Here is a 15,612-nt window from a genome sequence, read left to right on the forward strand (position 1 = left end):
GTAGTGAGCACCGGGGTGCCACTCCGCAGTCACCTTCTCGCCAAAGCCCTACCTACCCAGAATACACAAACCCTGTCTGGGACGGTGCGAACAGCGCCCTCGACAGGAAACCCTTTGTCCAAGTGCTCCTCGCTGGAAGGACTCCCAGCAGCAGGAGGTCAGACTCGTGTCTGTGGTGGCAGCATCCATTTTGTGGAGCTGAGGCTTCAGTTAACTTTAACCGGGGTTCACAGTTACGTACATGTCGTGTCCCTCTAGAAGGGTGGGATGCTAACCTCATCGCCAGAATTGGTGAGAGGGTAGCACCCCGATTCGTATGACACCTTACTCGACATGCCTGGATAACGCGACACCGGAGTTACCGATATGGTACGCGTTATCATGGAACAGCCATTGGGTCTTGATTCCGCAAGCTGCAACCGGGCTCGGCTCGGGCCTGAACCTAGCTCACACGAGCCCACGCACTCTGCCTTCAGGATTGTTAAGGCCTGCCATAGGAGTGACTGATAGGAACTCGGGTGTCCATTGTATGGTTAGATATAGAGCTACTATACCTAAAGCGAAGGGTGGTTACACGGCTTCGCCCCAGCTGTCGTGCAGCCAGTTGTGTCAAATTTAGGAGGCCAGCCAGGGGTGGCATAATACATGCTTCAGCCCCTGGCGGCCCTGGGTACACCTATGCCCTGCGTTACGGGGTCTGATAAGGTGGCCCAGTACCAATTGGTAAATGCACCTAGGGTACATATCGTAATTTAGAAAGAGAACAGCCAGGCTGTGGGTCTGATTAGCAGGCCCACAGCCAGAGAAAGTCGTAAACCAGTGAAACAAAAGCAAAAAATCTGGGTGATCATAGGATTGCAGACCCTACTCTCCTACATGAATGAACCCGCGGTGGACCGGAGAGCGAGCAAAGGGGAAACCATAATAAGGAGGTGGGCAGTTTAAAAGGCATGAAGTTTAAAATGTCTAGATTGAGGAAAAATGTTACTGCAAGAGCTGCGCTAAATGTCTGCTCAACATTCATGCAGCGTGACCCTCACCAAGCCACACACACAGTATCACAACATAAAACAAAGCAAATCAGTTTAAAAATAGTAATAAAAGCAAGTAGTCATGTCACTAGCCTCTGTACCCGCTGGTGTGGAATATTCTGTAGAGTGTACAACGTAGACTAACCGGAACCCTAAAGACCTCACTGAGAACTCAACCAACAGGCTCAGAATGAAGAGATGCTCGCAATTCTCACCACGTTCACTTTGAAGGCGTAGAGCAGGTCCACAGGAAGAGCAGCCACCAGGTCCAGGAGGAACCACGTGCTTATGTAATGAACGAAGATGGCACGTGGGTCGAAGATCACCTGGCCGGACTTACTGACAAAGGTGGTGCGGAAATTCAAGATGATGTCTGTGGGAGGAGGGAGAAATGGTGTTAAAATCTGGGCCACTGGGGCTCTGCCAACTGATAGTGCATACATTACAAACAATGGTTCCCTCCATTTTCCATCCTTTGATGCGGTTTTACCACAATAGTGGCATGGTAATGCAGCATCAAATAAGTGGTTCACTGCTCAGTGCTGAATCCCCATAAATAATCATTTATCGTTTTCGCAGAAAGTTGCAATAAGGCTTGTTCTTTCAGATCAACTTGATGGAATCCAAAGGTCACAGATGTGTTTATAGAAAATGAGCCGAATTCATGATCAATATTTGGTAGAGGCTGTTGAGGTCAAAAACATGTAATTATTCAATTATGTTTTGGTGAATTAAGTGCTGTGCGATGCTGGGGAAAAAATTTGAAATGGGAAAACTTGAAGCGTGCGTTTCTTCACTTACTGGCCCAATACTCTTGTACTGTCATCCATTTTGGCCTCAGATTTAGCACAGCGAAAAGCAAAACCCTGCATGGATCAGTCCAGCCTGGACATCTAAGCAATGTACCTGGGTAAGGGACAGGTGATCTCAGATGAGCTTCAGCCTTATTTGACCATGTCATTAAGAAGTACCTGAAACAGAGCGTGCCAAGGGTGCACACTTATATGTACTCTCTCAATCCAGGAAGACCACTGGGATCATGACGATGATAAGTTTGATTTTCAGACATTCCATAAGGATTTTGGGAACATATGCGAGAATTCGTTGGTGACACTTTGTGGACATTTCACTAGGTTTTTGGGAGAATTTGATGCAGAAATGTTGTAAACATTTAACAGGGAATGAGGCTGATCTTTTGGGAAATGTAATGAGGTCTATATTTAACTGCTGTAATCAGCGATTTTATCATCAACTCGAAAAAGGAATTTATCAGAATAGAACTGGATAACGCAAAAAACAGACCAGGGACACTGTTTGAGATTATAAAACCACAATCAAACAAGCTGGCAAAATCTGCCCAAGAAGTCACTAAAACGCAACTAAGTTGCGAAGAATTCTCCATCTTTTTCACTAACAAAGCCAACAAACTGGAAAAAGAACTTAGGATCGCTGCAGATAACCCCGACTACATTACACCACCATCACAATCCGCATCAAAATATGCAAATAATGCGACAAAAACAAAGGCACACTGGGAAACTTTCAAATTATTAGACCAGGATGAGATTGCTAAAACGCTAGCTGTAACTAAACCCAACAATCACTATAACAACCCTCCACCATCGAAATGCCTGAAAGAAATCAGACATATTTTGATTCCAATATGGACAGAAATTATAAATGCCTTACTTTCCCACGGGATCCTCCCAGAATGCCTTAAGACAGGACAAGTAGTCCCGATCATCAAAAAACCCACAGTGGACCCAGCAGATCCAAATAACTATCGCCCAGTGACCAACATCCCTCTTCTTGCCAAATTAATAGAGAAATGTGTACAGAATCAGTTGAGCCAACACATCGACAACTTCTCACTATTAGATGACTGCCAATTGGGATTCAGAACAGGTCACAGCACGGAAACAACATCCTTCACATTGTCGGTGATGCACTTCAAGCACTAGATCACAATCAATCCTGTCTACTCATCCTCCTAGACCTGTCCTCAGCTTTTGATACAGTTAACCACGAAAAACTACTGAACAGACTTCATGACAGGATGGGAATTTCTGAAGAATGGGGGAGTCAGGTCCTGGGACGTGGGGCTAGCTGGACCATTAATATAACTAAGTACACAGATTGCCAGCCACACACTTACTTAAATCCTCTATTTTTGAGGGAACAAACCATAAGAGACTTCCTGGTTCGTACGGGTATATCACTCAAACCCTTTTATTATTTATTTGTTTTTTGTCTTTTTTTAAGTATTGATGTATGAAAGGGACACCTTATCGTTTTGTACACCTTATATACAATTATTTACAATTCGCGATTATTTACAACACAAACACATACACATAACTAGTTGTATTATTAAAAAGTGAATTGCTCTGATATATATACACTCAAATATTCATACTACGAAGAAAAAATCATCCGTAATTCCATAAAGACCAGAGTCAAAAGTATAAACTTGATGACAATCATAAATCAATGAACTACAGTTGAATGTAGGCAGTTCAAAAAAGGAAAAATAGACTTCAAATTAATTCATTCAGTCCATTCAACCAATAAATGGCTAATCTTTTTACGCCAACGCGTTTCGAATCCGGTATGTCAACTTTACGGATTCTCATCAGGGCTCTGTCTTAATACGGGATATCTGCAAGTGTATAAAATAAAACTTGTTTTAGCTACATTTCTGACAGTTGTTTAGCTTCCAACTACATTTAACTCGGATTCCTCATATTACCTGTTGAACCAGCAGCCGCCGGTCAAGGGTAGGGTATTAGTTCTGACTGAGTTTCTTTTCTTTTCGGGATCTAAAAACAAACGCAGGTATCATGACTTGTTCTTGCTCACTTTCTAAGACCAGAATGGGGCACATATGTTATCAACATACCTTACTGGATCATGTTCGTGATCCTACGTTTCCACCAAATGGGAGTTAATTTTCAGTCTTGTATTACAGCCTGAAATTATTTGCGCTCGCTTTCCAAGTAGCTATAAGTAGGTCCAAAACCATGTTACAACATGGCTGCCAAACTAAGTGAATGAGAGCTAGATGCCGAGTCACAGCTTGTTCAAGTAAGTCTAGAGCTAACATGGGTTTGATTTGCCACCAATATTGCAGTAGCCCCAGAAACCTAATAAAACGCTGTTATTTCCTCTAGGGAAAGCGAGCGCAAATAATAAGGACTGAGGAAAGCGGTGCCTACATGGTTAGAAAGCGTTTACCGCTGCAACCGATTAGAACACGAACAGCCCAAGCGGGGAATCCCTCAGAGCAGGTATGCCGAGTAGAGCAACGAGTGCCATACTCTCTCCGTCTGTGCATAAAAAGCACGTAAACGTTATTCTCATTATTTTCAGGCTGTAATACAAGACTGAAAATTAACTCCCATTTGGTGGAAACGTAGGATCACGAACATGATCCAGTAAGGTATGTTGATAACATATGTGCCCCATTCTGGTCTTAGAAAGTGAGCAAGAACAGGTCATGATACCTGCGTTTGTTTTTAGATCCCGAAAAGAAAAGAAACTCAGTCAGAACTAATACCCTACCCTTGACCGGCGGCTGCTGGTTCAACAGGTAATATGAGGAATCCGAGTTAAATGTAGTTGGAAGCTAAACAACTGTCAGAAATGTAGCTAAAACAAGTTTTATTTTATACACTTGCAGATATCCCGTATTAAGACAGAGCCCTAATGAGAATCCGTAAAGTTGACATACCGGATTCGAAACGCGTTGGCGTAAAAAGATTAGCCATTTATTGGTTGAATGGACTGAATGAATTAATTTGAAGTCTATTTTTCCTTTTTTGAACTGCCTACATTCAACTGTAGTTCATTGATTTATGATTGTCATCAAGTTTATACTTTTGACTCTGGTCTTTATGGAATTACGGATGATTTTTTCTCCGTAGTATGAATATTTGAGTGTATATATATCAGAGCAATTCACTTTGTATAATACAACTAGTTATGTGTATGTGTTTGTGTTGTAAATAATCGCGAATTGTAAATAATTGTATATAAGGTGTACAAAACGATAAGGTGTCCCTTTCATACATCAATACTTAAAAAAAGACAAAAAACAAATAAATAATAAAAGGGTTTGAGTGATATACCCGTACGAACCAGGAAGTCTCTTATGGTTTGTTCCCTCAAAAATAGAGGATTTAAGTAAGTGTGTGGCTGGCAATCTGTGTACTTAGGATGGGAATTTCTGGCACTGTACTGAAATGGTTCGAATAATTCTTACAGAATAGAACTCAGAGATTCCTAGTAAACCAATCTCTTTCTCCTTCATGCCCAAACACAATTGGAGTTCCCCAAGGATCTACTTTATCTCCATCACTGTTTAACTTATACATCGAACCCCTTACAGAAATCCTGCGAAATTCCAAAATAGCTTACCACATGTACGCGGACGACACGCAACCATACATTAAGATTACATCCCTGGAAGACATAACCACAATGAATGAGGCCCTCAAAAGGACGCTAAAATGGCTAACTAGCAATCATCTCAAGCTAAACGCAAATAAAACAGAATTCTTACTTATCACACCACAAAAGAATCAAGCAGAAATGAAGGAATGGTCCAAAATGATCACAGCGTTAAATTGCATCCCTACTCTAGTTGACTCGGCGAAATCTCTCGGAATCACACTGGATGTGAACCTTGATATGAAAACCCACATTAAAGTAATGGCAAAAAACGCACGCTTTCATCTGAACTACTTAAGAAAAATGAAATCATTATTAACGGAGAATGACTAAAAACGAGCTGTGCAATCACTGGTTATCTCGAGGATTGAATATGGGTGTACAACGCTAGCAGGTCTACCAAAAATTTCCACAGCACCCCTAAAAGCATGCCTCAATGCAGCGGCTAGACTTATTACAGGAACGAGGAAATTTGACCCCATCTCCCCTCACCTGAAAGCTTTAAACTGGCTACCCTACAAAGCTAGAATACAGCTAAAAATGGCATACATCACCCATAAAGCGATTCATTACAACACACCTAGATATCTCGCCCAGAAAATAGAAATCTCAGGAGGAAACAGACCTGCCCGGAGTGCTAATTTTCTGCTGCTGAGACCTCCTATCTTCAGGAAGAAAAAAACCTATGAGAGGGCGTTTTCAGGTGCGGCCCCCAGAATCTGGAACTCTATTCCTGCGAACATCAGAAACATTTCAAACACTGCAACATTTAAGAAGGAAACTAAGATCTTTCTCATGAGCAAGTTCCTCCCATAGGTAAGGCAATTCGCCACCTGAGACCTAACATTGAGGTGATTATTAGATAACAACGTAGGAAATATATAGAAAATCACCCACGATAAGATGACACCGGCGTTAGGCACGAGACAAACCAGGGGACTGGAGAAGATAGAGTCCTAAAGAAAAGTCTCTAAAAACAATCAGTTACTGCCTCAGAACGTTTTTATTCGTGTCTAATCATGTACAGGTCTTTTATTGTTTTCTTTATATTATCTACCCATAGACAAGGTATGGAAGCATTACTAACTAATGTTACAACCTTATTGTTTTTTATATACATTGCTGTTTTAACTTATGCCATGTGATGTTAAGCGCTCTGATACCCAAGGGTCTTGTTCGCACTATAGAAAACTGTTTATAAATAAATAGGGGCCAGTTAAAGGAAAATCTGGCAATATGAGATGCTGTTTTAATGGGGTAATTTCGTGCAATGGATTCATTATACAAAATTCATGGGGGGGGGTGATAGTGACAGTTCAAACTTTCACTCTGAACTTGGACCCAGAGGACATGAGATTGCATGTTTCTTCATCACTTGGGCCACAAAGCTGTCTAGTGGCTGTCAATATGGGGATACCTACTCTGAAGTGACACCCGAATATCTGAGAGGTTTTGCAACATTTCATTCTGATAGCATGAGGACATTTCATGGAAGTTTTAGGGAGACATGCGGATCTCTGATGATGTTTTGGGGACATTTCTGGAAGCCGTTGGACACATTTGATGTTGATATGTGGGGTCAATTCATAACGTTTTTTCCAGACAGTGAAGGTATATTGAGGACACTTCCTGAAGATTTTTGGGACATTTGGTGGTGGTTTTGTGGAGCATTATCATGAAAGTGCGGGGTCGCTTTGGTCCTAGCCCTAGATTGCTAAGCTCATTCTAATACTCATTCCTAGAGCAAGGCTGCATGACAGGGTCTGTCTGAGTCTACCTCAACAAGATATTTGGGTCAGTTTACAAAGGTAACATACACTTCTGACTCATAGTACTAAACCGTGAGCCTGACTATAACTTTAACCCCTTGAACGCGGCGCGAATTTTCGCGCTGTGCTGAAGGTTCTAATGAGCCTATCGGCTCATGACGGAACGGTTCCGTCATGAGCACAGCTCAACCGACGCTCATGACGGAACCGTTCCGTCACGAGCATGGAAGGGGTTAAGACTACACAATATGACTGACAAGCAAAACAATCCTTTCCATTCGTAGACAGGCCTACATTTTGCTAAAGTCTGACCTTCTCGATACTTCCACTGAAAGGTACCCCAAGAAAACAACACAGGGACGAAGCACCACACTCTTCCTCTTGTTATCTGTAATTCATCTGACGAAATCATGCCGAACCCAACACATTGCCACAAATGTTGCCAACATTCACACAGACAAGGCATAACTTGACATTATTTTTCAATATTTGTAAAAATATTGGTACTCATAGAATTTTGTTTTAGGAGTTTTGATTCGTTTTTGCCTAAACAAGGAAAACCTGCGTATAATTTTAGCAACTTTGCTGCTTTCATCAGGTTTCTGTGTCTTCACTATGGGACTTGACATTTTTGGCCTTAAACTTGTGACTTGATTGATCAGTTAAATATTCTTTAAGGCTTGGTGTTGGCGTGAAAAGAAGACTTTCCAAACTACTTTTTGGGTATTCCTAAATGTTTCAAAAACAAATCCATGACAGAGCATCCAGGAATTTAGATTTTAACAAAGAAAAATATAAAACTGATACATCCAGGTAAAGAAGTACAAGCATCAGCCAAGCGCTCCTCGGAGTGAGGTCCACCCCCTTTTGGCAAGTGCTCGCTTGGTGGGTGAACTTCCTACTTTTAATGTCTTCTTCTGTTGCCTCCCCTTTCAACAGGCGCAATTGTGTGCACAGCCTACCCAGGATGAAGAGGACCTCCACCGAGAGGTCGCAGACGCTGGGGGGTCCGCGTGGAGAGGGCGTGCCACCTTCGTCCTTGGCGGTGTTAAAGCAGACGCTGTAGGGCACAGTGACGGCTACGTAGAGGGTGGCCAGCAGAATAAGGCAATCCCAGCCAGCCTTGAAGGTACCAAAGTGCAGCAGGATTAAGGGCGACTTGCGAACGGAGGCCACCTTGTACTCCGGTAGTGAGGGTTTCTCCCCGAAGACACCCTGAAAAAGGCAGCAGGAACAATAGGGATGTTAATAGCTTCTTTCTGTCTCACATCCATCTCCCACTGTTATAATACTCTCTGTTGGTGTATTTTTAACACATCTACCACTTTCAGCTCATCTTATTATCTCTCTCCCTTGCAACCATTAGCCAGACATGTGTTATTTTCACAGGCTTCGTCGTTCTCTCTTTCAACATGCACCTCCCTCTTCTTATGACTGTCTCTTCCAATTTTTTTCTGTATCTCTGTCTATTCCTCTTCACTCTAGTAATCTCTCCAGTCTCGATTCTTATTCTTCATCTCTTGCGAGTCTCTTCCTCTCGATCCATTCATAAACACTTCCTCTATCCATCTCTTTTGCTCTCCTTGTGCGAACCCTCTGTTTTCTGTAGCATGTTGCCTTATACCCTCCTCGCCTTTCTCATATCTGTGCTACCCTCAGACAAAAATAATCATAACCTGTTCATGGGGGGAAGCCTTATTGCAAGGACTTGACACCTCACTGTAGTAAGGAATACTGAATCCAAAATATCCATGGGTCACAATATCATGACCATTATATTGATGGACAAAATATCAAACAGGTAAGTGCACATATATATATTTTTTCACTGAAAAAAACCCTAGGTTTCAGGCACGTTATAGTTAGGAATTAGCATTTAAAAACCTTAGAAATTCACTTTAAAAACCATAGGTTTCAGGCACGTTATAGTTAGGATTTAGCATTTTTAAAAACATATTTAACTTTCAGAAAAACACTCATTCACTGGATGATGTCATCAGTGATGTCATCAGTGATGTCATTTGAGAAGTCATCAGTGATGTCACTGACCATGTCATGAGTGATGTAATATGTGACGTCATCAGTAGTTCATTGTGGGCGCATGAGTTATAGTTAGCTGAACTAACTATAACGGGGGAATTTCAATGGTTTTGTACAAGTGAAATGTCCAGCTAACTATAACGCCCCTGAAACCTATGGTTTTTTCAGTGAATTTCAAGTTTTTTTTAAATGCTAATTCCTAACTATAACGTGCCTAAACCTATGTTTTTTTCAGTGAATTTCAAATCTTTTTTAAATGCTAATTTGTAACTATAACGTGCCTGAAACCTATGTCTTTCAGTGAATTTCTAAGTTTTTTTAAATGCTAGTTTCTACCAATGCCTACAGAGGTACGACATGTGAAGAAAGAAGAAAAAACACACAGAAAGAAGCAAACGAAATGCAGAAAGAAGCAACAGAGGTCCTCAAAGACATAGAAAAGTGCAAGAAGAAGGAAGACGTGCAGAAAGAACAAACAGAGGAGCAGAAAGAGGCGTTGTTGCATAATAATCCTGTACCCTCAACTATTTCAGACGGGTACTAGTGTTAACTGACTCTGACTAACCAGTCCTAGAGCCAGTGCAATGCTAAAAGACACTTAGAATACAGTGAAAACACCTACATACACTAGGGAACATTATGAGTTGGGGTACGCCTGTGATTAGCATAACCTCCTCTGTAAGCCCTTAGTACGTAATAGGGCAGGGGTTTTAAACTTCCTCTTAAAACGCGCCCCAGGGTGGGTTTGCACAGTGATGAAGGGAGGGGGGAGCCTGAGGTGACAGGGTGTGTTTGCACATGTCACCTCAGGCCCCATTCCCTCCCTTCAACACTGTGTAAGCACGCCCTGTGGTCGTTTTACGTTGGGGGAGTAAGTCCCCTTGAATCCACAGGGTCCCTAGGCTCAAACTAGCCCACTAGGTACCTCCAGTAAGCGCCACAGAGCTGCGTGGCAGAGAGGTGTAAAAAGGGGCGTGGCCTCTGAACACCTGTCTACAATGCAGCTCCCTGGCGCATACTGGAGATACCTGTTGTGCTAGTTGGCCCTCAGTATTGAAAGAGAATTAATTCCCCAACTTACAACTCGCCACGGGGCGCGTTTGCACAATGGTGAAGGAAGGGAGCGTGGCCTGAGGTTACATGTCTGCAAACACGCCCTGTGCCGTGTTTTAAGTTGGAGAATTAATTCCTCCTCAATCCTGAGGGTCCCATGGGGCCAACTAGCCCACCAGGTACCTCCAGCATGCGCCAGAGAGCTGCGTTGCAGAGAGGTGTTAAGAGGCATGTCCCTTTTTACAACACTCTGCAACGCAGCTCAGTGGCGCTAGTTGGCCCCCGGGGACCCTCAGTACTCAAGGGGAATTCGTTCCCCATCTGCGAACGCGCCAGGGGGCGCGTTTACAAAGTGCTTCAAGGAGGGGGCGTGGCCACCGGCGCGATGACGGTCTTTTATTATTTATTTTTTTAAGAAGGGGGGGGCTGTGTGGCCCCCCTTCTTTTTCTAATTTATTGGCCCTGGCGACCTCATCCCCCAGGGCCTGCCTCCTATTTTGTTTTTTAAAACAAAAAAATCGGGAAGGGGGCCCCCTTCCCGAGGCCATAATCTGCCCTGGGGACCCCATCCTTGGGGCATAGCTCCCCTCCCGGACCACTAATAGCCCCGGGGACCCCATTCCCGGGACCTGGCCTCTCATTGGGGACCGTGGGGGTCCCCAATCCCCACGAGCCCAGCCAGCTCCCCGCCTCCTGCGGGAGCCGGCATTGCTTTTCCACATGGGGAGCTGCTAACATGCAGCTCCCCATGTGGAAAAGCAATCTGCTTTGCTTCATTGGCGGTCCCGGGGGCGTGTGGGCGGGCTTAAGCCCCCCCCACACAGGTTTTTTTTTTAAAAAGCCCGGGTGGTGGCCACCCCCCTGGGCTGCGGGGGGGCATGAGCCCCCCCCCATATATTCTCATGAAGTCCCGGGGGTGGCGGTCCCGGGGCTTGGGGGGACCTTTAAGCCCTTCACCCATGTATATTGAAGCCCCGGGGGGTGGCAGTCCCCGGGGCTGGGTGGGCCCCCCATTACATTGAACCCATTGCCCCCGGGACTTGGCTCCCCTGGGGACTAATTAGCAACGAAGCGCAGGAGCTTACGCTTCATTTTTTTTTTTCGCGGCGGGATGCGAGGATCCTACGCGCATTCCGCGATTTAAAAAAAAAATATATTTTTTCGGGCCCTGGGGGTTCTTGTGGGACCCCCCTAAGCAGGCCTAGGGGGTCAGGGTGTTTCTACCCTGCCCCCTTTTTGCGTTTTGCGTACTTTTTTGAGTGATTTCTTGTGCGTCGGTTCTACCGAGGCACAAGATGGCTGCCAACACTTCCTGGTTTGGAGTGTTGACAGCCAATTAGCATACAGCTGGTCATTGTGAGGGTGCGCGGATACTCGTGCCCATAGATATATATGTGTTTTTACTTCTGATTTTCTCAGCAACTACTGAACGGATTTACACCATTTAACAAAAAGGCACCTTTCTGAACAAAGGGCTACCTGTTTGCCAAATTTGGAGTAATTTCGTTCAGCAGTTCGGGCTGTAGCCGTGGCTAAAGTTTCCTATGGAAAATTGCTTGGGGAAAGCATGTTTTGGGGCCCCCCTTTTTTTTCAACCCCCGCTTGCTGAATCACCCCAAAACTTTCAAGATAGGAGTGGACAAGGGCCATAGGATTTGAAAATTTCGCGAAGATGCGTCGAACGGCGCCAAAGTTATTGAAAATAGAATGTTGCGGATTTCCTATGGAAAATAGGTCTTAACTATAACTACCTACTGGCGACCGCCAGGAGGTAATATATATATATATATATATGTATATATATATATATATATATATATATATATATATATATATATATATATATATTATCCCCAAGATATGTATATGTGGAGTTTGGCATAGAACAAATGTATATGTATATGTGGAGTTTGGCATAGAACAAATGTATATATACTTATCCTTCTATTTTGTCCGTCGACATTCTGGTCACAATATTGTAACCCGTTGATAGTTTAGATGCAGTATTCCCAGCCCACAACTTCACACCGTTTGCAAGCCCCCATACTCTGGATGTGGTCATGCCACATCCAGTGGTCATATCTGTCAGGTTGGTCATATCTTATCCAGATTGGTTATACCTTGTTCAAAGTGTGTTTGTTCTTGGCCTGCTTCTGTAAGTGACCCGACAGGTGGTAGAGAACTGCTCTGCTTCTGCGGCGATTGCCGTTGAATGCTCTAGCTCCAGCTTTGCCGTATAGCCTGCGGCCACCTATAAAGACAAAACAATAAAGGAAGAAGGGCCTCAGATCACTGCAGGCTGGAGAACACTTACCTCAAAATCAATGTAGATTGGATGACAGGTACCCTAGATTCCTATAGGCTATGGGACATCTACCTCCACATCACCCAACACTGCAGAGCACATGCTCCATATCACTACAGACTGGAGGACTGTACCCCAGATCACTAAATGCTGGAGCACATATCCTCAAATGGCTGGAGGACATGTTCCCCTGATGACTATTGACTGGAGGACACACACAATGAAACCAATGCAGGATGGAAATGACTAAGAATGATTCCCCTGTAACAAGAGAATGACCCTTTACCACCTAATTTTAGAAGGGCGGACCTTAATTCAGGCAGCATAGTTCTTAAGAGAGGAAACCTATTCTGGGGTAGTAACATTTAGTTTATGAGCATTTTCCTGTTTTGGAGTGAGCCTTAATGAGCCTTGCCCCCTCCTCACTGTATTTCTCCTGAATGTATGGCATAAGATCCTCAACTCTTGCCCCGTATGTCATGGCGGTCTCCGGTCTAACCAGCGTGTTTGGTTCTTATGGTTGTACTCCACAGCTTCAGGTGCTAGGGCGACATCAAGGCTTGCACCCAAGATTTTCGTGACCAAAGTTCCTCCAGTCTGATCACCGCTTAAGTGTTATGACAGTACCTCAGTTTGAATTATGCACCTGTGCCCTTATCAGCTTTGGGCAGTAAAGCAGTGCTCCATCCTTACCTATGACTTTGGTGACTATGGCAGTATTTCATCGCTCCCCGATGGTGTGCTGTATGAAAGTACTATAGCTTATTACTGTCTCTCGTCAGTGCAGAAGTACTGTACTCTAACCACTTGTAATATATGGTTTTACCCCGGGTGTTCAACACTATGGCAGTTCTAAAGTCTCATCCTTGCTTGGGGCACAATAGTAGTACTGAAGTCCCTTCTATAACTTTTACCACCGTTATAATACTCCAGACTCATTCCCAACTTTAGTCATGGATGAGAAGCAGCCGTCTGAAACTGAACTCGGACAAGACGGAGGTCCTCATCCTCGGACCCACCCCCTCAGCCTGGGATGACTCCTGGTGGCGACCACACAGGGACCAGCACAGACACCCACCGACCATGCACGCAATCTAGGATTCATCCTCGACTCCTCCCTCTCCATGTCCAAACAGGTCAACGCCATCTCCTCCTCCTGCTACAACACCCTCCACATGCTGCGCAGGATCTACAAGTGAATCCCGACCAAAACAAGAAGAACGGTGACACGGGCCCTCGTCAGCAGCAGACTGGACTATGGCAACGCACTCTACGCAGAAATCCCAGCAAAACACCTACGACGACTACAACGCATCTAAAACGCCTCCGCCCGACTGATTGTCAACATCCCCCGCCGCAGCCACATCACCCCCAACCTGAGAGACCTACACTGGCTCCCCGTCAACAATAGGATCACCTTCAAGCTCCTCACCCACGCACACGAAGCACTCCACAACACTGGACCAACCTACCTGAACAGCAGGCTCAGCTTCTACACTCCCACCCGCCAGCTCCGCTCTGCCAGCCTCGCCCTCGCCGCTGTCCCCCGCATCCAACGAACGACCTCCGGCGGCAGATCCTTCTTCTACCTCGCCGCCAAGACCTGGAACACCATCCCTTCCCACCTACGGAAGACCCAAGACCTACTCGCCTTCAGAAGACTCCTCAAGACCTGGCTCTTCGAGCAGTAGCAGCACCCCATCCCCTCTGCGCCTCGAGACCCTCACGGGAGAGTAGCGTGCTTTACAAGTACTCTGATTGATTGATCATGGAAGCACTCCTGTCTCACCATCGCTTTTAGACACCATGAGAGTACAGTGGTCTTACTCCGGCCCAAGACACAATGGTGGTGCTCTAGTTTTATCCACTGCTTCACTGTGTAGTACTCTGATCACACCCTCGGCTTTGAGAACAAGGGCAGTGCTCTAGTCCTAACTCCCGAAGGCCAGTACTCCTGCTCCACCTTTTGCTTTTGGCCCTACAGCAGAACAGTCGCCTTACACATGGCTTCAGGCCCTGTGGCAGTACTCCAAACTCAATCTAACGTTTCTGTTCTCTGCTTTTGAACCGAACCTTGGGACTCATGACGGTACTGTGTTCGACTGCCCCGTTTAGGCACTTTGATAATACTCTGGTCTCAGGCAACAACCTCAGGGCGCCATGGCAGTACTCATGTCTCACCTGATTCCTTCCAGCTCTCGGACCCAGTTCGGGCCTTAGCTTCGGTGATGTCTTTATGAGAGACAAGGTACAGCACCACCTCACCCTTCTCATTCTTTATCGGGACCACGTCCAGAAGACACCAGAAAGGCACACCTGTGAGGAAAGAGTGCAGAATTAAACTACAAATCTGGGAGTAGTCCAGCATAGAAAAGAATGTTCCCTTGGCCTTCATGTGGATTTCAAAAAACACTTGAAGGTCAAAAGATCTTCACGAATTGGACTTTTGTCTGAAAACCGTGACTTTTGCAGTGCTCTAATCACCTGTTCTCAACCTTTGGTCTGCAGGTGTAAGTTGAGGTTCATTTTCTTTGAATGTTGAATCTCTTGCAATTAAAAGCTATACAGAGTATGAATGAATGAATTAATAAAATATTTAATAGAGCGCACGGTGGCCGAGCGGCTTCCTGGCGCTGGGGACCTGATCAGAACTCAGCAGAGGGGACCCAAGGAGATTAAGAGGGGAATGCCTGAGAAAAGAGGAAAGTTTTAAGGGCTTTGCGGAAGTGAGTGTAGATGGGGATGGAGCGAATAGAAAGAGGAAGACTGTTCCAGAACTGGGGGGCCAGGACTGAGAATCGGGTACCCCCCGTTCTGGATTTACGGAAGCGAGGGATGTGAAGAAGTAAAAGAGAGGAGGAACGAAGAGTGCGGACAGGGGCATGAGAAGAGACAAGAGAGGTAATGAACAAAGGCGCAGAACGGGAGTGAGCCAGAAAAGCAAGACAGGCCAGTTTGAAAAATG

At 44.9% G+C, this 15,612-nt stretch overlaps 1 protein-coding gene across 2 annotated transcripts in view; it reads right to left on the reverse strand.

Annotated features, from left to right (window-relative positions):
* KCNH3 (potassium voltage-gated channel subfamily H member 3) overlaps positions 1–15,612 on the reverse strand; it is a 454,232-nt gene that overhangs the window by 243,909 nt on the left and 194,711 nt on the right. For both annotated transcript variants that reach the window (XM_086964034.1, XM_086964026.1), the window contains exons 3-6: positions 14,829–14,963; positions 12,463–12,593; positions 8,212–8,464; positions 1,247–1,404 (exon numbers count right to left, since the gene is read on the reverse strand). In XM_086964034.1, coding sequence (XP_086820160.1) covers positions 1,247–1,404; positions 8,212–8,464; positions 12,463–12,593; positions 14,829–14,963 — 677 coding nt within the window. The remainder of the gene's footprint in view (positions 1–1,246; positions 1,405–8,211; positions 8,465–12,462; positions 12,594–14,828; positions 14,964–15,612) is intronic.

This window comes from Lissotriton vulgaris, chromosome 1_1 (assembly GCF_964263255.1).
Source record: "Lissotriton vulgaris chromosome 1_1, aLisVul1.2, whole genome shotgun sequence".
Taxonomy (NCBI): domain Eukaryota; kingdom Metazoa; phylum Chordata; class Amphibia; order Caudata; family Salamandridae; genus Lissotriton; species Lissotriton vulgaris.